The 26,638-nt window shown below is 45.8% G+C and overlaps 1 protein-coding gene across 1 annotated transcript in view; it reads left to right on the forward strand.

Annotated features, from left to right (window-relative positions):
• nrg3a (neuregulin 3a) overlaps nt 1-26,638 on the forward strand; it is a gene marked incomplete at both ends in the record, with an annotated part of 356,266 nt that overhangs the window by 275,195 nt on the left and 54,433 nt on the right. The window contains one exon of the mRNA XM_080016401.1: nt 26,167-26,240. Within this exon, the coding sequence (XP_079872527.1) occupies nt 26,167-26,240 (74 nt within the window). The remainder of the gene's footprint in view (nt 1-26,166; nt 26,241-26,638) is intronic.

Genomic DNA, 26,638 nt, shown 5'->3' on the forward strand with positions numbered 1-26,638 from the left:
ATCTTCGTAGCTATTTATGACGCGAACCATCAGCCACTCTAAACGCAATTAAAGTCAACTCTACCTCGCTCCGGCTTCAAAGAGTTAATTGGGAAAATTAAGTAGGTGAAAATGTCTCATTGGGAAAGCATGAGGTGTATAGAGGACACATTTTCCATCTGAATAACCATCACGCCACTCTCAAATCTCAGAACGTGGAGACTTTGTGAGATTGGTGTGAAAAATCTTTAATTAGACCTTTGATAAGAAAACACATTTCACTTATCACTGCAAAACCTCCGTAGGCTCCTTCGCATTTATATGCTTAGCACAATGCTGCTCTGCATTAAGCATGGTTAATTGGGTTTTGCGGATAAAGACGTTTGCTCTCACTATTGCCTTAATACCAGAGATGACCATGGGTGGGCATGGCTGGGGGGCTGGGGTGGTGGGGCTTCCGTGTCCGTCACCTTCCCATGAGGGAGGGATGGCCCATCTCGCCGGGGCTGGTTAGGCATTCCATCTGGTCCCGTGACCCGGGCGGGGACCTGAGCATGGCCAGTTGTGCTCAGCGTGGGGTCCCCATGTGGTCTCCTTCAGTGGGGGGTGGACTCCTGTCGACAGACTCCTGTTGTCTGACCCCCTGCGCGCTGTGGATGGGAGCTGCCCGGCGTGGAGGAGGCGCTTGGCGGGCCACTCTGTACCTGTGGCTGGTCGCTGTAGGTTGGGTGCCTTCGGGTACCGGAGGGAGCAATGCTATTGTGTGGTAGTGTCCGAAGGGGTCTATGTGGCTACTCCCTGGCCTGTTGCGCCCCTGCGTTGATCTGGTTGTGCTTCACCTATCTCTCCCAGTGCCAAATACTCAGTGCGTACACCACCTAATAGGCCTAGGGTTTGCGGGATAGGTGGGGTGCGAGCTATGTGGGTGGGGATGTGGCTGGCGGCTGAGATCTTACCCGTCATGCTCCTGCCCATGTGCGGGGCAGCTGTCGGCCTTTGCTCCCACTGTGCAGCCTCTCTGCGGCAGATGCCCCGGGTGCCGGGGCTGGTGGAGGGCCCATATATCTGGCGGCCTGCTGGCATCAGCAGAGGGGGGCGGGCATCCTTGTGCTCTGCGCTAAGCACACTCGGCTACGTGGATGGGTGCTCGGGGCTCGCAGCCGGGTCAGGCGTCTGGTCGGCTGCGGTGGGGCCGGCCTTGCTCTTGCTCTTGGGGTCTCCCGGGCGGGGTGTCGATCTGTCTGCGTGGGACCCGGCTCCGGGCCTGCAGTCCCTGCCCGGTGCCCGCGGCCCGGGTTCTGTGCCTGCGTCACGTGCCTGCACATGGAGGTGGGCTGTATGTGTGCGCCCCAGGGGTGCGGGGTCTCCTCATGCTCCCTAGGACTGGGTTATGCTCCTCGGGGCCGTGCGTAGGGGTTGCTCTGCGGGCTTCCAGCTTCTCTGGGGGCCGGGGGGTCTTCTGTGGCTGCTGGACTTGGTGCTCGGTGCTCTCTTGCAGCCCTGGGGTGTCTATTCGGCTGTGGGACTCAGGGGTGGCTTTGGGGCCCTTTCCGCTGCGTGGCTGCGCCACAACATAATACCGACCTTATACACCAGAACCATTTGGGGGTCTAGGTCATTGGGGCCTAGGATCATTGTGGCTGCACACCTGTTGATCGTTGGTTGGTCTAACGACCATCCCCACACACACACAGGGGAGGAGACCTTGTCATGATATGCTGTCCATCTGTTCTGGGGCTTGTTCTATCAAGCCCACTCTCCACAATAAACTTGTGTTTTCTCAAACCCATCGTCTGTGTCTCTTTGCCGGAGGGCCCTGAAAACGGCCCTTGGGTGGCCTGTGGTAGTCGAAACTACCACAGCATGTTTCCTTCCTTTATCTATGCACTTTAGATTATTATTTTTCATAGTTTTGGCATTCTAAGTCTTCAAATTTAGCTGTTTGGAGGGAGAATGTATTATTTCCCGCCGTGTTTGCGTAGGATTCTACCTGGTGCTCTGCTTCCTCCCACCTCCAAAACCCAGCAGATAAAGCTCAAGAAAACCCTGAACTGTCTGTTGATGTACACGGTGATGTAGCAGAGGCCGTACGAGACAATATTGAGTTTACCCATCTAGAGTTGTAGTGTAACAAAGCACAAATATTTTGTCACTCTAATCACGTAGGTATATATATAAATATAATTTTTTAAATTTGTACTTGAGTAGCTTTATTTCGAGCAAATTTCATTTATTATACACAACATTTCTGAACATAATATGTAATTTTTACTGATTAATATTCCTCCTGAGACCAGTTGCTACTTGTTGCAAACGAGGGGAAAAAATCGGTATCAAAAAGTATCAAAGGTCAAAAAGTAAAGCATTAGCTGGGACGTAAGCCTAATGGATTTGAATTTACGGTATTGACTTTGACTTTTTATACTTAAGTACTTTTAAAATCAGATACTTCTGATGTGAAGTAGTGTTTTAATGGGGACATCAACTTTTACTGAGATCATTTTTAAGAATGGCATTTGGGTTCTTGCAGCATTGTATCCATCTCATCTTCCGGTAATTTACAGTCTACCCACCAAGCTATTATCGACTAGAATATCTGGGACAGTATCACCTCCTGGTCAGTACGTCACACACTATTTCAGTACCCACCTCCCAAGCATGATGTTGGTCCTGGGCATGAATGGTGTGTGACCCTTGGCATTCCGCTCACGATGTCTCCCTGGTTTGCCTCTGGAGTAAGCAGTGATAGGTGACCTGAGGAGGAGTCAAAGGATTAGGATCACAAACAAACAGAATAACACTTACAGTACCAGACGTCTTAATCATCGTGTTTGTCAAGATAACTGTTCAAGGCTGCATGCTGTAGATTCAGGAGTGAAGTCGACAAATGGTCTCGGGTCCGTGCTCATGTTGGCGGAAATGAATGCCCGCACGTACACTAAAAGTGCTTCCCCGGTATGATGTGAAAAAAAAAGACAAAAGACAAAAGACCCTTTTATCAGATAATCTGCCGATGTATGGCACAGCAGCGTGTTTACCACCAACCAGTGTGGTATCTTCCACTCCAAACTAGCCATGACCCTCTTTAAATGCCAATGACTGTCCATAAACAACCCTTATAAGTTAAACCAATCGCGAGACCCGTGCTAGAATTGACAATTCCCCAGATACAAACCCAGCCGATGCTTGAGGCTCAGTCGAGTGTAAACTGCAGCTCAGCGCGATGTCAATAAATCAATCCCGAACAAACTGTTTTGTGCCGAAAAGAAGCAAGGTGTCGCCAGCAAACTGCAGCATTAATTTCGGTTCTTCCCCCACAGGTTGGCTGGGCTGTCAAATTTGGTGTGTGTGTGTGTGTGTGTGTGTGTGTGTGTGTGTGTGTGTGTGTGTGTGTGTGTGTGTGTGTGTGTGTGTGTGTTTGTGTGTGTGTGTGTGTGTGTGTGTGTGTGTGTGTGTGTGTGTGTCACAGTGACAACTGGCTTCATGTAGATAGACGGATCCCCGGGTGTGTGTGTGTGTTCACGTGGGCAATATAGCGCGTTACTGCATCGGTTTGACAGATGTGACCTCTATCATTGCACTTTTCTTTTGCATTCCCTCACCTGCTGCAATTTATTGTCATAGCACCGTGGCGCTAGGCTGACAGACCCCCGCTCTGATTTATTAGATTTTTTTTTTACATCTCACGTCAGTACACACTTTCCAATTAGACGCTGGGAAACGGCTGAAATTGCATCACAAGACTTCACAAGATCACAAGATATGTGATGCTCCCTCTCTGTTTGGCAGTTTACTGTAGTAGAAAACATGTCACCAAACGGCGGGTTGTGCTTCAGCGAGACGGGCGGCCACGTTGGGGGGAAAAAAATCTATAAAAAAATAAAAGCGATTTACAGAAGAAAAAAGCAGATTGTCACGATGCCGTCTCCTCCGCCCGCCTGACAAATTTAAGGAAGCGTCTGACTTCCCTTCAAGTGACATCTCGGTCCGTGGCGATGGTGAACTCCTCCTTTTGAACCCGGGGAACATGACGTTCAGGGTTTCTTGCCGAGTCCTCGTTAGACGCCCGTTGGCCTACTCTGTTCTCCGAGGAGACAGGCGCGTACGGCGGCTTTTATTTTTTTCTTTGAATATTAAAGCGGCGGTTCACTCTCCTTCTTCTCCTAGAGATCAACATGGATCTAAGCAGTGACACTCTATCTGTCTGTCTATCTGTCTGTCTGTCTATCTGTCTGTCTATCTGTCTGTCTGTCTCATAGATATGTTATATGCAAGATACTAACTATATGGCACTTTTAGTTGTTCCATCCTTATATATATTCTATAAATTCTATTGTTTTATACAATGTTTTATATGATACTAACTAATAAGGTACTAACTATATGGTACTATTATGTCCCTGAATAATTTGTTCCTTTTTGTTATTTCTTTTCTAATCTATTCCACTCTCTGCCGTTGTACTCCCTGCTATTCTATTCCGTCCTGTTCTACTATGCAACCGCAGGGGACCGTGGACGCTATCTGGCTCCAGATTTTCTCCTCCTCCCTCCCCTCCCACTGCAGAGCGATAAGACGGGGGGGAAGGAGGATCTGCTTATGGATTCCTTTGGCAGCAGACCGCAGCCGTCCTATGTGGGCAGCGGCTCACATCTGGCACCCCCTTGTTTATGAGCATTGTTAACACAGCATCTGGGTCGGCTTTGCGGCTAAACAGCACGCCCGGCACAGAGCTTAATAGGAATTTGCGGGTTGTGTCAGGCTTTTGTTGTTGTTGTTGTTGATGTTGTTGTTGTTGTTGTCATCGTTTTTTGATACCTGGAGCCTAAAGGAACCTCGTAGGGCGGTGTGTGAAAACACCGGATGTTGTCGAATACAAAGACGGCGAACGGACAAGAGCGAGATCTCCTGATCTCCTAAACCTCGCAGCTCGGGGCTTGGACTTAGACGTCAAGATTGCCTGAATAAGCCGTTGTAAAGTAAACATCAAATGGCCCACGAATCATGGGGATAAACACTTTCAAGTCTTAACGGATAATATCCATGTCTTGGGTTGGGCGTAGGGCAGTGCGGGAGGGAAGACCCGGTGCGGCCATGAAGCGATAAATGTCACACGTGCACCGCACCAGACACGGGGAAGATCCACATCCTTGACCGTTATGTCGGGACAACGGGGGCAGGCAATCTCCTGAGGCTCATACCCTCCCTGACAGGCTCATTACAGCCGAGCTGAGCGGAGACCTTGGTGTGACGGAGCCAAAGTCAGCCCCCACCCTGAGCCCAACCACCGAACAAGACACCCCCACATGACCCTTGTTATCCAAATATCTCTCTCTCTCTGGGTCTCTCATTATCTCTCTCTCTCTCTCTCTCTCTTTCCTGGTCTCTCTCTCTCTCTCTCTCTCGCTCTCTCTCTCTCTCTCGCTCTCTCTCTCTCTCTCTCGCTCTCTCTCTCTCTCTCTCACTCTCTCTCTCTCCCTCGCTCTCGCTCTCTTCCTCGATAGATTGATATGCAGGAAACATGTGATGCATTCACGTCGTGGGCCGAGGCTTTCATCCAGCTCTGAAATGGATTGTGGGTAATGGGTAATGATTAAACTAGACAATTTAACGCGGTGAACCTTCGATCTCGATAACACATCTAGAATGTACGACAGTGGTGAAAGATGTACTTTGACCCGCTGTTTAAGCAAAAGTAGATATACCCTGACACAAAATGCATACACAATAGTATGACATTGACATTTCTACTGAAGTAAAAGAATGTAAGAACTTGCTTTTAAATGTACTTAAAGCATTGGAAATAAAAGCATTTCCTTTTATAACAGATCCCACAAGTTATACCGTAACTTCTTATTATATATTTCTTTCTTAATATTCCATATTTCTTTCTTCAAATGACTGCTCATGTGTATCCAGATTTCCAGGATAGGATTTACAAAAAAAAAAGACAGCAGAGCAATATACTTTTGCAATTTTCTTTGCAAAATTCGAAAGCAACGCCACTGTGTTAGAAATGTAGTCGAGTACAAAAGTACAGATATTTCCCTCGGAATCTAGTGCATCAAAGTGAGGAAGTACTTTTACTGTGCTACTTTCCACCGCTGATACACAGTACAGTAATAGTAGTATCAGTAGAAATAAAAAAGAATAATTCTCTAACTCTAATGTTATTTATTCCTAGAGAATGTTTAGCTGTGACTTATATACAGTGGTTTAGTACTACCTACAAAAAAGGAATTATTGCAAGTCGCTTTGGACAAAAGTGTCTAAATGACATAATGTCAAGCAAATACTAGTTGTAATGGCACCAGTAGTTGTTGTCGTCTAATATCCATCGCATTGTTTCCGAGACCTTTGAAACCGACTCCTGACCACAAAAAAAAAACATGTACGCTTACATGACCCCGCATGTGGCGCGGTGGCCATTGTAGTGAAAACGCCATCGGCTTGCAGCATGTCTTCTCTCCTGGATGACGCCACACTCCACCATGTCTGGTCGCACACACCTTGCGTACACGTGCTTCAAAGACACAGGAGACGGTGTCCACTTTTATACTGACTGCTTTAAACCGTCAACACCAACAGACAGTCCTATGCACCGCTCCGCCTCCCCCTGACCAACACACACACACACACACACACACACATAAAGGTAGGATTCACGTCCTCCCTCTCTGGCTTCTCGTCCTAATGTGGAGCAGAGGCAGATGCAGGCTACTGACGAACGGAAAATTTTGCCTCGCCATGCAGAGCTGGCGGCGGCGGGCCTTCATACTTGAGTTCAACCTCCTGGGCGGTCTCCGTTACCACAATGATGTACGTCGGTCTAAAAACACACTGTATATCGGAGAACTGTGATTCAAATCAATTAAAATTCGGTCGGGACGATATTGACCTATGTATCATTCAATTTATAATATATATTTTGTATATATAATAATTTTGTTATATATATACATATATACAGTATATACGTGCATGTGGAAGTGTGATTGGGCCCAGGGCCAGGGAACAAGGGAGGGGAGGCAGGCGGAGGCAGGCGAAGGTGGGTGGAGGCGGGCGGAGGCAGGCGCAGGCGGGGAGAAGCAGGCGGAGGCAGGAACAGTGCCGTTTGGCGTGTATTTTATTGGTGGGTTCAAACAAGCTGTGGCACGTGGGCCAAACAGGAAAATAAAAGGCTCGCTGGCAAACGAGGGAAGAGTCCACAGGGGTTACCCCATATCGGTTGCTCATCAATACATTCATATGGTATACCTCGTTTAGTCCCGACGGTGCTGGGGTACGATCGGCGCGGCGTCTCCGCCACGCACCCATCTCTCTATTGCTGCCAAAAAGGCGAAGTTGAGGCTAAATTACCTCCTGGTCTGGGATCGGATGAATCAGGGGAGCTCCTCCCTTGATTCGCCCGATCCCCAGCAGCTGAGTGGCCCCTGGATGGGAGCCTGCTCCACCTGTCTGCAGCGGCGGCTTGACCACTATTTATATCTATATCTATATCTATATATATATATATGTATATTCATTTTATATCCAGTATATTTATTTTTCTGGCTTCTTTGAGGTTTAAAACAAGGCCCAGTTATGATTCCTCTGATACATTCTCACATTCATTTATTAATTTGCCTCTCAAACTGCCATATTTGACATCACGGCGCGGTATGTGAAATTTGTCCCTAAGTTAAAGTGGTTTGGCTTACTTCCTTCCGGGGCTGCTCTTATTGCTTGTTTTTTTCTTGTCACAGGCGACACAATCTGACATCCATTTAGAACCTCCCATAAGCAATCCTTTCATTTTGCAGTGTGTGTGTGTGTGTGTGTGTGTGTGTGTGTGTGTGTGTGTGTGTGTGTGTGTGTGTGTGTGTGTAAGTGTGTGTGAAGGTGTGTGTGATCGTGTGTGTGTGTATGTGTGTGTGTGTTTTGATAATCCTTTCTCAGTCTGTGTGTATTTGTGAATGCAGTCATGTTTGTGTGTGTTTGTGTGTGTGTGTGTGTGTGTGTGTGTGTGTGTGTGTGTGTGTGTGTGTGTGTGTGTGTGTGTGTGTGTGTGTGTGTGTGTGTGTGTGTGTGTGTGTGTGTGTGAAAGAAATCTCCAGCAGCATTTTATCCCGTGTGACAGTATAACTTATAGGATCTGTTATAAAAGGAAATGCTTTTGCTTCCAATGCTTTAAGTACATTTAAAAGCAAGTACTTAAATACTTTTACTTTAGTAGAAAGGTGGGCAAGAGTACATATTTGGACCATCCTCACTCAGTTTTCGTGTGTACATGTGTGTCTTTGTGAACGTGGCCATTTGGTTTTTATTTGGGCGTGTGAGTGGGTGTGTGTGTGTGTGTGTGTGTGTGCGAGTGCACATTTGGACCATCCTCAGTCGCTCTATTTTAAGACGGCATCAGCGCGGCTGCAGGCGTATAGACAGCACGTGGATGCAGAGAGATAACATAATTATCGCGAGGGATCACGGAAGCCGATGGAGGGATTAGCTGTAAATAAAACACCACCAACACCACCTCTGTTTTCTGCTCATCGCCCCCCACCTCTCTCTCTCGCTCTCTCTCTTTCCCTCTCTCCCTCAAAGTCAGCGTTGTGCAGGGAGAGACCAGGCGACGCTCTAATTGCTGTTGTAATGATACTCTGAATCCACTCATCTCACCTGACTAATACTACCCTGCTCCGCTGCTCACACCCACAGTCATTTTACACGACACCTGCTCTGTAAATGGACACATGCAAACACTTACTTGCGACATACGCAAACCCAAGCGCGCCCTCATATTCAAACAGGCCCGCATGTAAAACAGGCAAAACACGGCGTTTGTGTCGACTGTGATCTGTTAAATCGCTTGCTCGCACGCCTGAGAAAGCGACGGACTCGTTCGCTCCACTTCTCTTTCATTTGAATAGGGATAACGGTTGAAAAAAACATCAACAACGTTGGATTGATAAAACGCAGATCATGGACTAAACTACAGCCAAACTAAATCTTCTCAAGGAATCAGCAGAGTTTTGTTTTTTTATTTCAAAGGAACGAAAGTAAGAAAGAACAGGGCAAATAAAACCTCATGAGGTAGGCAGGTCAGTGCAAGTGGGCTCCAGGTCTAGTCTAAAGAGATGGGTATAGACAGTAGATGGGGAACACAAAATGATAAGACAAGTTCAAGTTGAATGCAACACACAAGAAGGCGCAGTGATAAACCACGCTGCGATAGATTACGCACAAATGCTCACAAAAACATTGAATCAGCAAACAATGAGATGGACTGGGGTTAGACATCAAGACTAGAGGCCCATGTGCAAACAAGACATGGCGTAGACAAGAGCAGAAATCGAAGAAATCAATCGTGACGACTGCCATTTAGCGGGTATGGCAATGTTTGCGGGCGGGCATGGAGTCAACTGCAGGGTTTTCGACACAGAAGACTGCTCTGGTGTTGGCGCTACAACCGCCGTTAAAGATTCAGAGGGCGGCGCGACTGTCGACACGCGCAGATCACCTGCGAAGTTTCCACGACGATGTCCGCTGACGATTTCACTCTGAATGCAGCGGCAGCGAGAGGAAAGGATGGTAGACTTCAGACAAGCGACCCCCTCCGTGCAGCCATCGCGCCACAGGAGCCCACCTGTCGCCCCGTGTCGCGTCCTTCCTCCTCACACATCGGGCCCGTCGAGTTGACGGATCGCTCTGAGCGATGGGAAAAGCGTCTTTCATTGTCACACGTTCCTTTACCCCCTCCACCAGGGTTGTAGTATTTGTATTCAAACTCAGCCTTGGGTGGTCTCGGCCACTATGCCGCCTTGACTCTTGACTCTACAAGCGCAAGTTGGATGTCACACTCCTGGCGGGTGCCATTGTTGAGTAGAGAAGAGCATTCTGGGAATTGCTGAGGAACCTGCACCATTCTCAGGTGCGCTGCACATGCAGTAAGAAACCCTGCTCCCGTATTATGCAATAATCCAGTCCTACCCATTCCACTTTAAGTTTGGCAGCTTGCGGTATAGTTTCCTCTTCCTCTGTTGCTTCCTTACAATTGCTGAGTCATGGAAACGCGTGACCTGAGGCAATTTGTCTCATTGTTTGTCCGTCCACATTCCCATTAGTGCGGACGCCGCGGCAGTTTAGCTCCAACGATTTTTTCCCTGGCCCGTCAGGTCTCCGGGTCCTTCCGATGAACCTTGTTTGGCATTTCCTTTTGGAAAATAAGGCTGCAAGGCCTCGTATCGGCTCATATACTGGGTTGGATATCTTACGTGAACATCTCAGATGTTCATATAAGATCTCAAAATAAGTAATCACCTATTCTTGCTTTTAACCTGTCTTTATTTTTCTTTTCAACAAAGCTTTCTCCTATTATTATTGCCCCTCTACCCCCACCTTTGTCCTTGTATGCTGATGACAATATATTTATGGGTGGTGGAACTCTCCTTTGTTGCTTTATAGCTGCTGGTGCAGTTTCTTATTGTTTATTCTTTCTTTAGGCCACGGTTCCCCATTGTTTTTTAATGCTCAGTGAAGTACTTTATTGGGTATAATGGGTGGTCTGGTGTGGTGGAACAAACACAATTATGCCTAATAACAGTGCTCATATTTGGTGAGGTTCTTCTCCTGGCTTTAGCTGCTATTGGAGGATTATGTGCTAGATGAGATTTAAAGTTGAGCTATGCTCTACACCGATCAGCCACAACATCAAAACCACCACTAATAACCACTAATATTGTGTAGCTCCCCCTCTGTGCCGCCAAAACAGCTCTGACCCCTGGAGGCATGGACTCCACAAGACCTTTGAAGGTGTCCTGTGGTATCTGGCACCAAGACGTTAGCAGATCAGCAGATCCTTTAAGTCCTGTATGTTGCGGGTGGGGCCCCCATGGATCAGGCTTGTTGTTCCAGCACATCCCACAGTTGCTCGATCGGATCGACCCTAACCCCAGCCACATTCACATGATGTAGAAGAAAACATGATTCATCAGACCAGGCCACCTTCTTCCATCGTTCCATGGTCCAGTCCTGATGCTCACGTGCCCGTTGTAGGCACTTTCAGTGGTGGACAGCAGTCAGCATGGGCACTCTGACTAGTCTGCGGCTACGCAGCCCCATACGCATCAAGCTGTGATGCACTGGGTGTTCTAACACCCTGGGATTCATAGCAGCATTTACTTTTTCAGCAATTTGTGCTGCAGTAGCTCTTCTGTGGGATCAGACCAGACGGGCTCGACTTCACTCTCCATGCGCATCAATGAGCCCATGGAGGTCCATGTTGGAGGTTCACCGGTCGTCCTTCCTTGGACCACTTTTGGTAGGTACTAACCACTGCGTAGCGTAGCGGGAACACCCCACAAGACCTGTGGTTTTGGAGATGCTCTGGCCCAGTCGTCTAGCATCACAATGTGCTCCTTGTCAAAGTGGCTCAGATCCTTACGCTGCTTCAACACATCAACTTCAACAACTGACTGTTCACTTGCTGCATAATACTGTATATCCCACCCCATGACAGGTGCCATTGGAACCAGATGATCAACGTTATTCACTTTACCTGTCAGTGGTTTTAATGTTGTGGCCGATCGCTGTTTTCTCTCTTCCTTTGCTTCATATTATTCCACCCTGTTCTTGTTCTAATTAAGGCCGGTCGACATGATTCGCTATGTTGGGCTCGTGCAAAATCGTCCCTTATCACGGACATAGTTTCAGACGCTGAATTAGTCAAGATTAAAGTCATTCCATTTCCCTTGTCTCTTGCTCTCAAGCCTTGTTGGCCCTGGTTTCCAACATGGTGGGGCTAATGTGCGGAGTACGGCTCTCCCCCATCTCTCTGTTGAAAGCCATCGATGTGAAACACTTTGAATTACTGCGAAACACTTACCAATTACTTGTCCATGCTGCTTTTTAAAATTTTTTTTAGTGTGTGTCAAATTTAGTTTTCCCAGAGGCAGTATGAAATGATGTGCCTTTGCGCTCCTCTCCTCATTGGAAGTTCATGCATTGCTGCTCTATAAAAGGAAAAAAAGGTTGCAATGAAGTGTAGTTAACAAGAGGAGAAAAAAAGAGTCACTGTTTAGCCCCTCTCGAAAAACGTGTTTTATGAAATTGGCTGGCGATAATAAAACGGTTACAAACAAGTTTTTGGGCAGTTTGGACCGTTCGTTGTGAAGACATGGAAAGAAAATCACATTAAAGTAAAAAAGTGATAATGGCGGCCTCACTTTAATAGTGTTGCTGCTCCCGATATTCATCTCCACAATCCATTTACTTGCTCTGTGCATCCAACTGCCTGCAGAGGTAATAAGCCTCACTTTTCCCCCTCTCCTGTTCTCTTATACATTTAGCATTTTTTTACCACCTCATACTTGTATCCTTTGATTAGATGTCTTTGTGTTTTATTATGTGACTCTTTGAAGTCATAATCCACCCATTATAATTCCTCCTACTGTATGTTGCACATGTACTTTAGCAAAATGTACTCTGAACACGCTGTTGGATGGGATTTCATAGAAGACAAGGGTAGACATTGAGGCGTCTCCAGGAGATTTTGTGGATATCTTCTGTCTCCGGACATCATTCAACGGCTGTTTTGCCATTTTCGAGGAACACGGAGAAGGTCATGAGGCGTGGGGAGTGTAGGGAGAGCCAGCTCTATCTGCTGGTTTATGCACATCATCCATGAAGGCCAGTCAAGAAGAAAAATACCAAAAGGTGAATTATAACCAGCGTTATAAACTCCAGGCCAAGTGGAATTTGAGGATTCTTTTAGAGTGTGTCCACCTAAAGGATATAAAACCTATCTTTGTCGGGATTCCCTGATGTATATTCCAAAAAGCAGCTGTGAGAGTTTCAATCATTCAACCCTTCCCCCCTTACCCTCTCACCCCCATCATGTCTGCCAGTTCTGGTTATAATGAGCTTGGTTTCCTCATTGCCCTAATTAAAAGTTATTTTCCATCTAAGATCACGCCGTCATTGCGGCGTCATTGCATGGTGTCCTCTCGGAATTGGACTCAAAGAAATCGGCACCGTTTTTGCCGTGGCGCGTCTCCACGACAGTCCGTTTTTAAGCACGTTACCACCATGGAAATGGAGATCCCAAAAGAAAATCTTGGGAATGAACGAGGCTGGGAGTCATTTTAACCCAGAATTCCTCTGCGAAATATAATCTTCGCTAAATGCTTTTTTTTTTTTTTTCCTTCTTCCTGTAACTGGATTAGGAGCGTGCAAGTGACCCTTTCCCCAACATCTCCCCAAGACACTTGAAATAATCTTGCTACAAAGGCATTAAAGGGCAACGGCCAATATTCCAGATTTTTTTCTTACTCATCTGAAGGACTTCTTCACTTCAGGTCATAGTGTCTCCAAAGGTTGCACCGCACAAAATGGAAGCACATAGTGTATACATCATAATCTCATTCCTCTTTTGCATTCCAATGAATTTGTACAGTTGGTGAAGGAGCTTCTGCCTCCAAACAAAGAGGACAAATCTTTCCCAACACCGTTTATCAAAGTCTCTATCAAAGCTCCAATAATCCTGGTTAACCCTGGTTAATATGGTTGTCATATACAACAGGAGTTGCTTTGCTGTGATCTCTCACGGTGATGAAGGATGCACACTTTCTCCCCTGATTGATTTTCATGACTGTGATTATTATTTCTTATGCTTCAACTTCTAAGACAAATTGCTTTTTGAAGGGTGATAAACATTCTGGGGATTTTCAAAAAGTTATTTTCTTGTGAACGCTGAAGGTGCTGTCATTATGTTTTTATTCATATATTTCGGTACGCTGCATTGTATATTTTCTTTTCCGTGCTTGAGGTATTAGACCTTTAATCTGCTATTTATAAAAATGAAAAAAAAGTCAATTAAGTGGACAATTAAGTGAGCGGCGAAGTAACGAAGACAACTTGGACAAATGGAAGAACTAAATGTAGCTTGTCCTGTCTTCCCAGGCTAATAATGAATGTGAAGCTGACACTGTGACAGAAGATTAAAAAAAACCTTCTTTAGCCCATTTGCATAATTGCTCAGAAGGTTTGCAGCCTGCTGTGTAATTAAGTGTTTCCCACAGAGTCGGTCCCCTCTTTATTTGGAATGGTATCTAGCTTCCAAGTATATTATGGATGTTCACTCCTTTATCCTTTTGTTATTTTTTCCATTGTAAATTTGGTGGTGCTGTACTTACAGTAGAGTGTATATATGGAGGAACCACTGACTCCACAATGGTACATACCCTGGTGCAATGAAGCCGACACAAAACAGAAGTCATCGGGCTTTGTATTAGATTGCTTTAAATTCGGTCTCCATGTGCTTCAAAATAAAAGATCAAAATAATTCACCAACGCCCTCTTCCAGTGCACCCGCTGCCGCTTTTGCACCATCGTTCGTCCTCGTCGATTCCGGGTCAAGGAAGAAATAAGATGCATGCAGCACGGCTTAATAACATACTATTTACCATCCCAAATTAGGGGTCAGCATGTCTGAAACCACAGCATGCTCAAATAGCGTGTAATAAATTCAGTACCAGGAAGACTTTAAACATCAAGTAAATAAACATCAGTATGCAAGCTCTGCAGACTAGGGCGGATCCCAAAATGCACAAGCCAGCGGGTCTAGACCGATGGTGTAGGTGCGGGTCAGAACAGCGGTATGCCTACGTTAATGTAGCACGTCAAAAAAAACCAACACATTTTTACCGACATAATAAAGTACACTGGACGACTATACGTACATGTAGCACATAGTAAGCCGTTCCAGACTCAGCATGGTTTACAATGGAAGGGATATGGAGGAATCAGCTAGCAGTGGGGGACGCTTGTGAGTCATATATTTGAGAGGTCGGCATATAACGTCATTACGTTTGCCTTAGATCTGAATGAATAAGGACGAAAAATGTGTGTTTTAATGCTTCTGCTTTGAGTGTGAGCGCTCCGAGCTCAGAGCTGCTAAGTGGCCGAGGTGAAAATCAGCAAGTAATCGCTCATCAGGAGCTAAGGTAACGGCTAATCTCATTCAATCGAGAGCAGCTCAGTCCCCTCTTCACATTCAGATAAAATGTAAGATCTGCTCCGCAAGAATGTCATCGACGACCGAAGAAACGGGGGAGTGACTTAGAAGAGGGAGTTGTTCGGCACAAAGATAAGCGGCGTAAAGTGATAACGCGTTAATAACGTGCAGAATCAGAGAATCGAGTAAGCGATTAGAGCGATGGAGATAAGGGTTTTAAATTTGAAATGTTATCTGGGCTGTGACGACGCGACACCACTGGTATCAAGATCCACCACTCGAGAAGTGAGAGGTTTATTCACGGGGGGGGGGGCGATCGTCCGATCTGACCGCCGCCAAATGAGAAAGGACGGCTCAGAAGGAGGCGGCGCGCCCGCCTCTCCCGTGTGGCCGGTCAGGATCACAATCTCTCAGAGGGAGGTTTTGGGGTTTTTTCAGCTGGATGAAGACACAGATATGGTGGAAACTAGGTGTAGCATTGATAGGGAGCCATAAATATTAATATTTTAGTTCGGTTTGGGTGCCACCGGAATTTTTTGCGAAAACCTGGAAAAATTAATCACACGATAATCAGATAAGTACACAACTACTTCTTAATCGAACAAATGGATGTTCCTTTTGAATAACAGGTTTTAATAACCACTTTTAGTAGGTACTAACCGCTGTGTTGTGCAGAGGTGGTGCGTCGCGTGCCAATCAAATAATTATTATTTTTTTTTAGATGTTACCTATCACCTCTCCTCCATTTGGCATTTGCCACTTGACTGACGTACAGGGCGGCCAGTCTAATGTTGCTTAAAACTTAAAGATCTCTCTTCTAACACACGGGTCACCACGTAGAATACGCGTGAGATACTGCAAAACCTTCGCCAGCTATGTGTGTCACGACCAGAGCTAGGAGAGACCCAGACGCACGACACAGGGAGACGGAAGGCAGGCAAAGGATGTTGATTAGCCTGGACGGTGGAGCTGGCCAGGGGGACCCGGTCTGGTAGGGATGGAGCAGGGCTGGGCAGGGACGATGATGACCAGGAGAAGGGGTCCAGGATCCGGGTGGAGAGACGGGGTACCAGGCTGGACGGAGAAGGACGGGCAGCCTTGGTCTACGAGCGGAGACAGGCAGGTAAACCGGGCTGGCTGGATTTGGAGAGACGGACTGGGTCGACGAGAGGAGACAAGCAGTTAAGGGGAAGACGAGACATGAACTAGGAACTAGGAACAAGCACTAGGGGCTAGACACTTGGAAGGGAGCCAGTAGCTGTACAACTCAGGTAAGCTAGTTGACGGTCTGGTAAGGAATGGCTGGGAAGGTGAGACCCAATACTGTGCAGGTAATTGATCTCAGGTGTGTGCAATTGGGCTCGAGTAGGGAGCGTCAGATGGGGCAAGGACGGCCTCTAGTGGCGCTGGGAGGCCGTGGGCCTAACAAGGTGACCTAGTTAGCCTTCCATTTTGAAAGAGAAAATGGATGTGACCACGAAAATCGGCGGTTCTATTCGAGCGAGATCTCTTGACTGGTTGACTGCAACTACTCTGACCTTTGCTCCACTCGAGCCAACCGCTACATTTATGTGCTGCCCATTTAGGGAAGATGTTGAGGTTGATTTACTCGCACCAAAAATTGCAATTTCACCTGAACCCGTCTGCAGTGGAGGATGAGATGTTGGCACTACAGGCTGACATTGAGCTGGAGGCCAGGGCTCATGGACAGTTTTGGAACTTACTCACGGAGGGAAAGTACCCAAACATGAGGAAATGTGCTACCTCCTTGACTGCATTATTCGGCTCTACTTATTTATGCGAGTCAGCCTTTTCCCACGTGAGGATTATCAAGTCCAAATACCATTCCACCATGACGGATGATCATTTGGAAGCCTGCTTGAGGCTGGCTACCAGCAGCTACTGGCCACACTACGCAACCCTGGCCGACTCCACTCAGTGCAAGTCATCAGAGTAAGGCAGTGACCATGAATGTATTTAATTGTATTGTGCCGTGAAGATTCATGCAGTGATGCAAGGTATGCCAACAAATATTGTATATATGAAGTATACTCAGTATGTTCATCTTCTTCTTCTTTCGGCTGCTCCCAGCAGTATACTCAGTTTATATATAAATAAATATATTTAGTATAATTATATTTTTTAATGCAGGTAGATCATCTTGACCTGGTCATTTTTAAAGTAACTCGCAAGCCGAGTGTGGGAGTTCCTTCCCACAGTAACATGGCTTGAATTTTATTGTTCATTTTGGGTGTTGGCATGCAGGCCACAGTTATCTATATATATATATATATATATATATATATATATATATATATGAGGATCTATTTATATAAGGGTTCGTAATAGTCCTCTCAGGCGCAGGAGGAATAGCGTTCTGCTCCTGGGCTGCTCACCAGCCCGTGCGCCGATCTCCTCTGTAAGACAGGCAAAACATTAGGAAACCTCCCTGCCTCGATTTGGACCAATCAGCGCTGTGGGGGCGCTGATTGGTCCAATTTAAGGCAGCTTGGTGGCCACGGGGAAAGGGAACCGTGCTGTCGTCTGCAGCCGGTGCTTGACCACGTCCCTTTGTCTGCCACAGTGTGGGCCCCCGTGGTCTAGGTAATTGGGCCAGGGGTCATGGTGGCTGTTCACCTGTTGCTCGTTAGAGCAATAAGCAACAGGTAAAACCCCATCCCTCCACACACACACAAGGAGAGCCTCTGTCATGACAATGTGACATCTGCTCCCGGCTTATTCCATCCACTCTCTACAATAAGCTGGTGATTTGCAACATCTCTGCCTGTGTCTCTGTGTCGGAGGGCCCTGGTAACGCCACCCGGTGGGCATGTGGCAGGCGGATCTGCATCACACAGCGTACTGGGAACATCCCACAAGACCTGCCGTTTTGGAGATGGTCTGACCCAGGCATCTAGCCATCAAAATTTGGCCCTTGTCAAAGTCGCTCCGATCCTTACACTTGCCCATTTTTCCTGCCTCCAACACATCAACTTCAAGAACTGACTGTTCACTTGTTGCCTAATATATCCCACCCCTTAACAGGTGCCATTAGTCAATTAGTCAATGTTATTCACTTCACCTGTCAGTGGTTTGAAAGTTGTGACTGATTGGTGTGTGTGTGTGTGTGTGTGTGTGTGTGTGTGTATATATATATATATATATATATATATATATATATATATATATATATATATACATATATATATATATATATATGAAATATCTGACTCTTGTGAAAGTACAATTTATGTTTCTAAAAGCATATAAGTACTTGCTCTGAAATGGTGTTCAATTAAAGGTGTTCAAAGTACTTGTCATATTCAGTGTCCTGATAAAGCAGATGTGTAAAGTGCAAAGACAATACTTATTATACCCAAAAGATATATAGGTGGCATTATAGGTGTAGTATAGGTGGCAAAGATATTCAAAAATAAATTGAATAACTGATTTTTATTTTTATTCTACCTAAAGTAATCCGATTTTGTTAGAAATGTGGTAGAGTTAAAAGAATAGATATTTGCTTTGAAATGAAGTGTGGTAAAAGTCCAAAGTCGCAGAAACTACATGTACTTAAAAAGTGCAGATACTTGAAAAATGTACTTAAATTCATTCCACAAGTGGTAATTGTGTTTTCTACAGAGCTTAATCGAAAAAAAAAAAAATGCATCACATAGGCGATACAGAAACCGTGGTAACTTTAGCACCCATCAGTATTATTTGATATTTCTGGCACAACATGCCTTTCCTGGACATCTGAAGATCCAAAAGATTGTCTTTTGCCTGAACTCTCCCTCTCGGGCTTTACTTGGTCATGTTAATTTCAGAGAGAGAGAGGGAGAGAGCAAGAGGGGATGAATGAAGGGTAAAGCCGTGTCGGAAGATGAAAGATGAAAGCATGAAAAAAAGATGAGAGGAAGAGGAAACGGAGAGGTACGGTCAGCTCAAGGTGACACGGAACATTTAAAAGGTCTTAATTTTGAGGTCAGCTGCCAGGGGGCGCTGTGAATTATTAAACAGCTCCCCAGCTCGGTCAGAAAAAAAAAGGGGGGGGGGGGGATGGTTGTGAGCCAGGACTCAGGGTGGCCAGAGAAAGGGATGAAATGGGTGAAAATCTCACCAGGACGTTATTTTGAACTCAAAACGGACGCTCTAACATTCGGATGGAATGGTTGAAGTTGAATGCAGGTGTTGCAACTCCACGGAATTTACAAGTACAACTGTATTTATTTCATTTATTGTCGGCCCGCCGGGAACGGACGCGCACACAAAAAGAGAAACACTAAACGAGTCAAGATGTGTACTTATCCTGCAATTATGGTCACTTTGCCAAAGTGAGAGTAGCAAATAGGCACTTAGACTGAAGTTTAAGATATTTATGATTCAAGAAGATTGGAGCTTAGCGGGCGTAATGAGTCAGGTTGCTCCCAATTGGGACTCAATCAGGTTCGACCGTACTTTTAAGTGGACAAATTGTCAGACTGGGGTTCAGATATTCAAGTTAACATTTTGGAGCCTGGTGCCAGTTGTTTATTTGGTTGTGGCGAACAAAACTTTGAAATGACTCGGGAGTCACTCTGCCAAAAGAGCAAGATGATATTTTTGAGAACTCCATTCACAAATCAGAGCCAAAAACGGACTTCTGTCATCACACCAACTGAATCAAACGAATAAAGTCGGAAAATGTAATTTATTATTTAAATATATATATATAAATTTTTTTGCAATAACCCTGCCATTTGGACGGCTTAATGGATGACAAGAGCACAGCATTTTTGTTGTACATGACCTGAACGACCTTGAGCGACCTTACCATATTTTGACCAATAAACAACTAATCATCTTCACCTTTCCAAGAGGAGGAGAATCCCGGCTGGTGGGACAAATAAACGGAAACGACATGCACTTTAAAAAACATAATGAATTTAGTCGACGAATATTGAAACAGCAATTACGGCACGTGCTGGTTGTGTGTGTGTGTGTGTGTGTGTGTGTGTGTGTGCGCGTGCATGTCCCCACCGGTGAGTGCACGGGATTGGTCCCAATAATTTCTGGTGTATGAGGTCAAAGGGGTATCGAGCCAAGCTTTTCATCAGTCTGTCACGGATTTGGACCAGGCGCCCGTGAGGACCTGTCTCAAAAACATCTGCATGAGCAGCCATGGGGTGGACCGCTGGGAGGCGGGGCTATCGCTGATCTCATCGGTCAGAGGTTCTACAGCGTCACCACATCTCTACATTACACATGCAGTCTGCAGACACATGAGCTCTCGTGGCTCCTCGGCTCCGTGTGATCCATACAGTTTCCCACTGTATATATATCGAAGTTCTGCTTGAACGTAGTTACCCACGTTTCTCACACGTCTTGTGACTCTTCGCCGCCTGTCGAGGCTGAGACGCGGCGCCCCCGGTGCATTTCAATCACGCCGCTTTGGAAAATTACGGAGGAAAAACAGAGAGAAATCGTCTCTTTTTTCCCCCCTTGATACCCCGAGATGCTAGGTGTTCCACATCTCAAGTTTCAATTTCATCAAGGGCGAGAGTGACGGGTGAAAAGAGGCACAGGCGGGGGATCATGCTTTTTCAAAGTAATTATTACAGGGCCTTTCTTTTGAAGTTTTGAGCTGTCAATTGTGATTTTTTTCCCTGCAGGTGTGATTAGACAACGCTTAAAGCGGTGCCGCTTGCTATGGAACCTGAGCAGAAATTATTGGATTACTGATGGATTTGATACATCAAATGAGAGGAGTTGATAAGCACTGAAGACACTTAATCCACGGGTTAAATCCCAATTATGAAATTTATGATGACAGGATATCCACAGCCCGTCTACTGCATCAGTAATGTCTTTTAACATAATTGTTTTTATCTCCTTATTAGTTCCCTAAGTTGGCATGAAAGAAAACCCCACTTGAGTGATACCATTTCTTTGAATCATTAAAACATCAATACAAATCAAACATTTTAATACCAGGTGGCACGGTGGCGCAGTGCATTGCACTGCTGCCTCACAGCTAGAACGTCCTGAGGCGGGTTATCTCCCAAATAGGAGCCTTTCTGTGTGGAGTTTGCATGTTCTCCCCGTGCTCACATGGGGTTTCCTCCACCTCACGTCAGTAAGGACCCCCATCAAAACCATGCACACATCATCGTCTGACCAGCGATGGACACTCGTCACCAGGTCCCCGGGCGCGTCCACGAACGCTGCCCACTGCTCCTGGCTGCCCCCCCGGAGGAAAGACAAGCCAGGATGGGTGAAATGCAGAAGCCTCATTTCACGGGCCACCATCCAAAGCGTGTGCATGCGCGTGTGTGGTGTGTTGCGTGACAATTAAAGATTCCTCGTCAGGTGTAGAGGTGTGTTCTGGCCCAGGGCGAGGGGAGTCGGGCAAAGGCAAAACAGTGCCGTTTGGTGTGCGTTTTATTGATTGTTCAAATGAAAGGTGACACGTTGGCCAAACGGAGAAATAAAAGGCTGGCTGGCAGACGTGGGGGGAGTCCCAAGGGTTTGCTTACCTGCGAGGTTCAATCATAATTTCCTCCAGTCTACCGCACTTAGTCCGGGGTGGTGCTGGGCTCGGTCCGCGTCTCCGGTCGGTCATGATTTCCTTTGGAATTGCGACCCGGCAGATAACCTAATACTGCGCAGCGGCACCGCTTCGGGGTATCGGGTTGCGTAGTCCACTAGAACTAACACACATCGCGCTGCGGACTAATGGCCCGATGAGATCCAGAGCGATTCTCTCGAACGGCGTCTCGACGAAGGGAATGATGCCCGGCCAATAGAAACGGGCCATTATCCGCTCGAGTGTCTTTTCCTTGTGTCCAAAGTGACCGGGCATGGGGTTATAATGAGCCGCCTGGAAGACTGAACTCCGACGGCTTTCAGGAGCGAACAATCTTTTCCCCCGACTGAGCGTCACGGTTCACTCAATATAATTTATCCCGAATCACCGCGAAAATACGGGTGAGCGAGCGCAGCCTCCGGGCGCGCCAACACGCCATCGATTTTATCTGCCCACTCGGAGACCCCGCAAAGTGTATCGCCCACGACTGCTCCAGAGGAAAATCCTCAATGGGATAGACTGGAGGGGTCCAGGGACGTTCCCATCTGGGGCTCCGCCTCCCACCACTCTGGTGACCTCCGTCGGCCCTACCTCCGCGTCCTGTTCTTGGCATGTAAAGTGTCTCAGTGTGGATACTGGAAGTAATTACTCAAATCCATGTGGAACTTCGCTGGTATCAACAGACTTGCCAAGTTCCAATTCGTAAAGTAATAATTTGGGAATTTCACCCAACAGTATTAAAGGGCACTTACTATACTAATTTTCGCTCTCTATATTATTGTTCTGGGACTCCACTCCAGTGGCTCTGCAGGATTCACAGTTAAAGAAAAAACTTTATTTGTCTTACAGTACACTGGTCTTTTAAGCAGCCCCTAAATTCAGCCTCTGCCGAAACTAGCCGTCTTTGCTCCTGTCTCTTTAAGCGACAGCACACTTTATTCTGATTGGCCAACCTCTGGAAGCGTACTGCATGGTGTACTCTCTGTAAACATTCACTAGCTTCACCTCATCAGTCCACCAAAATCTGTTTCCGAACAAATCTGAGGCAAGAAATAAGCGATCCAGTTGCCGAATCTTCACTCATATTTGATCTACAACGCCTAAATTAAAAGTTCCTTCCTACCTTCGATGCGTTGCCCGGCCCAACGGGGAGCTTGGGGCATCGCTGGGATGCTCACGATTTTGTTTGGAGAAATGCAAATTGGGCGCCGCAGCCTGCAGTAGCCTAACATCGACCACACACAGCAAATGCTTACATTTCCCTCCTCTGTAGTTTTGTCACGAACGGTTGGTATTAATTCCTCTTTCTCTTAAAAGACTTGTGCAGGTCTGTTGTGGCAACTTCCGTTGCCGTTCCCCAGGATTGTGGGAGACACGGACTCCGGGACTCTCGAAACGCAGAGGTTTTTTTGTTTTTGTTTGTAAAATGAATAAAATTAAATCAATACATCTACAATAAAAACACACTGTTTATATGGCAGGGAGGGAGCAGATGACCATATGAAGAAATCAGTGCAGAGAGGTGAAAAAACCTTTGAAAACGGAACTTTCAGAGCGATCTGATGCCTGAGAGTTTGGTTCACAGCGATTGTTTGACGTTAGTTTACCTCATTATTTGACACTTTGGCCACGTGTCAATAGGTCCCCTTTCAAGAGTATATCAATTATTCCCTTGATACCTCAGAAACCAGTAGGAAGAGGAGTGGTGTGGTATTCCTAAGCTGTTTTCCAAGTTAGAGAGCTAACTGGGTGATATTGCTTTTTCAAATGCCCCTTTGGGTCGGTTGGGGTGTAAGGTCCAGGCCCAGAACAGGCCGAAAACAAGGCTTCTCCTCAGCACCTGTGTGTTTATTTGCAGGTCGTCCTGCCGTATGTGGGCCATTTGGCTCCGAAATGAATTTCCTAGTGAGGAAATGGGCCGCGGTGTGGAGATCATTGTGCTGGCCTGTCAACGGCTTGTGGTATATTTTCTTTTAATGGACTGTTGAGCCCTGTACGGCTGATTGGCTCCATTGTATTGAATTGGTCTAAATGGCCGACCTGCTGCCAACAGAACAGACTGTTTGGATCTCTCTGTTTATTTGGTGGAAGTGGCGGAAACGCTGACAGACAAACGAATAAGGTGAATCAGAGACTGTCATTGATATCTAGGAGAAGTCAGAGATTCCAAACTGTTGTCTATCTATCTATCTATCTATCTATCTATCTATCTATCTATCTATCTATCTATCTATCTATCTATCTATCTATCTATCTATCTATCTATCTATCTGTCTATCTATCTATCTATCTATCTATCTATCTATCTATCTATCTATCTATCTATCTATCTATCTATCTATCTATCTATCTATCTATCTATCTATCTATCTATCTATCTGTCTAGCCTGTTTGGGTGTTCGGCACAGCATGTCTATGAGCTTGTGTGTGTTTGACACGTGGACGACCTTTATAAATTCCACACACCACCGCCACACACTCTCTGTTCTTGTTAAATGATGGCAGGGGCCATTAGAAACCAAACAGCAATCTTTCTATACACTTTCACTAAACTCCCTCCGTTTAGCTCTGTTGATATATATGGTTTATACAGTATATATATTTATATATATATAAAGGTACTCTTCACTTAACTACCTACCTGTTTAATGACCGTTCGGACTTACGACCAGCTCTCTGACAAGTCTGTATTGTGCGCTACGTACAATGCCACGGCGTGCGCGCTGCATGTGCGGTATCTCAGCGTCAAGCATCTCATCATGCATCACCCTTTATATACTATATACACTATATATACACTGTATACACTATATATACTATTTACACTATATACATCGCACCTCATCACTGTTCTCAGTCTCTCTCAGTCTGTCAGTATTCACTACACTCATGGTCGCAATGGCCATTCACTTATCCACCAATTTGCTTTACAACTATATACTATATATACTTTATATACAGTATATGTGTATGTATGTATATATATATATATATATATATATATATATATATATATATATATATATATATATATATATATATATATATATATATATATATTTCTATCATACTACACAACATTTCAAATTACACTCTTTGACTCTTTGTTCCCAACAAATGCATGTGTTGTTGCCTTCAAAGTGATTCTTACAGTTCGACACAGAGCAATTTTGTCTGTCTGGCTCGGTTTAATAATTGACAATTTCCAAATGTAGATTCAAAAAGAAAACAGGCGTTGAAAAGAGTGGTAAATGTTCAGTCGAGTGGCAGGTCTTTGATATTATGGAGTGGCGCTCTTGTACTGCACGCTTAAACTCTGCAGGCAATTCCTCTGTTCTGTCAGGGTGGACGTGTACTCTGTGCTCCCCTCGCTCTTGCTCTCCCTCCCCCCCCCCCTCTCTCTCTGTCTCTCTCTCCCTCGCTCTCTTTCTCTCTCTTTGTTCATGCTGCTGGGATCCAGGGGATATAGCGTATGTGTTGGTATTTTCCTCTCTTCCTTTCACGTTTAACCCTCCGGGGCAAATAAGGGCAAAGGCAGACATGTCAGAAAAAGCGTAGGTGTCAAAAGGGTGGCAAGGCACAAGGGTGTGCTGAGGTAAGAAGGGGAGAAAAAGCAGGATGGATAGAAAATGGTCAACGGTCGAGAATGAAAAGAATTTCCAATCAGGAAAGGCATCGCCGTCTGCGTCCATATACTGTGCGACGCCTCCGTTCTGCCCCAGAGCGATGTGGAGAAAAACATGGAGTTCTGGGCAGACTGAATATAGCCCAAGGCAGAGATTGACCATCAAGCCACATGGGGCATAATAATAGCTTCCTTCAGTCGGAATCTGAGCCCCGGTGCTATCTCCGAGCGTAGCAGACGTACGCAGAGATCTCCCGTTTCCTCTCATACTAGTGGGACCAGCAACACCCTTCTGACTAATTTGGATGTGGATTGAAAGTGTCTGACAATGTCTGTATGATATGGACTCTCTTTCTGAATTTCATCTTATAATCAGAGACTTTTGAGGGTCTCAAATGAGAGAGTGACGTTACGCACGGTCCATTACGGTGCTTCTTTTGTTTGGTTCAATAAGGAACCCAGTAAAATAAAATAACCTCAATCTAAAATCAACACACGGTTTTTTCTTTTTTTGGGGGGGAACGGGGCAAGGGGACACACAGCAGAGCACAGTTCGCGGGCACCCCATCGCTGGCGCGCCAATCGCAGGGGTGCGCTGGTGCACCTATGGGATGGGCACCTGGTGGCCACTGGGCCCCTGTGCAGCTGTACTGGTTTCACTGGCAGTACTGAGGCCACTGTGTAAACTTCCACTCGGCATCATGAAAAAGTGATTTCCTTAGGTTCCGATGGTAAAATTTGGTTCTCCATCATGAAAGCAAAAGTTCACACTTGGATGTTTGGATTTGAGGAGTTGAAGGATCCAGTTCTAAGGTCGTCGTGTCAGTTTTGTGTGATCAAAAGTATTACATAATGGCTGAGTTAAATTCGAAACTTAGGTTAATGCAACCGAAAAAAAATAGCTCTATTTCTTCAGCTGGCCTTGCTTGTTTTGCTTTCAAAATAATCCAGCTATTGACCGGAGATCCACAGTAGATGACCCTGACCATTTCTCTCTTTGTTTCCACCAGGTGTCGAGAAGGATACCAGGGCATCCGCTGCGACCAGTTCCTGCCCAAGACCGATTCCATCCTGGCCGACCCAAGTAAGTCTTTCAAGCAGTTTTCCTTCTTTTTAACGGGGCCAAGTGTGTGGATTAATAGGTTCTAGTCTTTGGTCAAAATGAGGGTCTTTGAACTGTCTCATTTTATTTTACTTAAAATAATTGTGAAATATCGCGACAAAGTTCTGCATTTGAGCCTCTCTCTCCGGAAAACCACAACCAGGGACCACAATACGACGCAGTGTTTTCTAAAATTTGTTTCTGAACAAAGTTGAGGCGAGAAATAATCAACCCAGTTGCTGAATCTTCACTCATTAGATCTACAAGATATAATTTGAAAGTTTGTTCCAACTTTCACAAGGCACAGATCTTCACCCAGTAAAAGGAGTTCGGGCAGGGAGGTGCACCAAGCCAATACCTGTTCAAATTGGGATTTTAAA

The sequence above is a fragment of the Zeus faber genome (genome assembly GCF_960531495.2).
Source record: "Zeus faber genome assembly, chromosome: 16".
Classification (NCBI taxonomy): domain Eukaryota; kingdom Metazoa; phylum Chordata; class Actinopteri; order Zeiformes; family Zeidae; genus Zeus; species Zeus faber.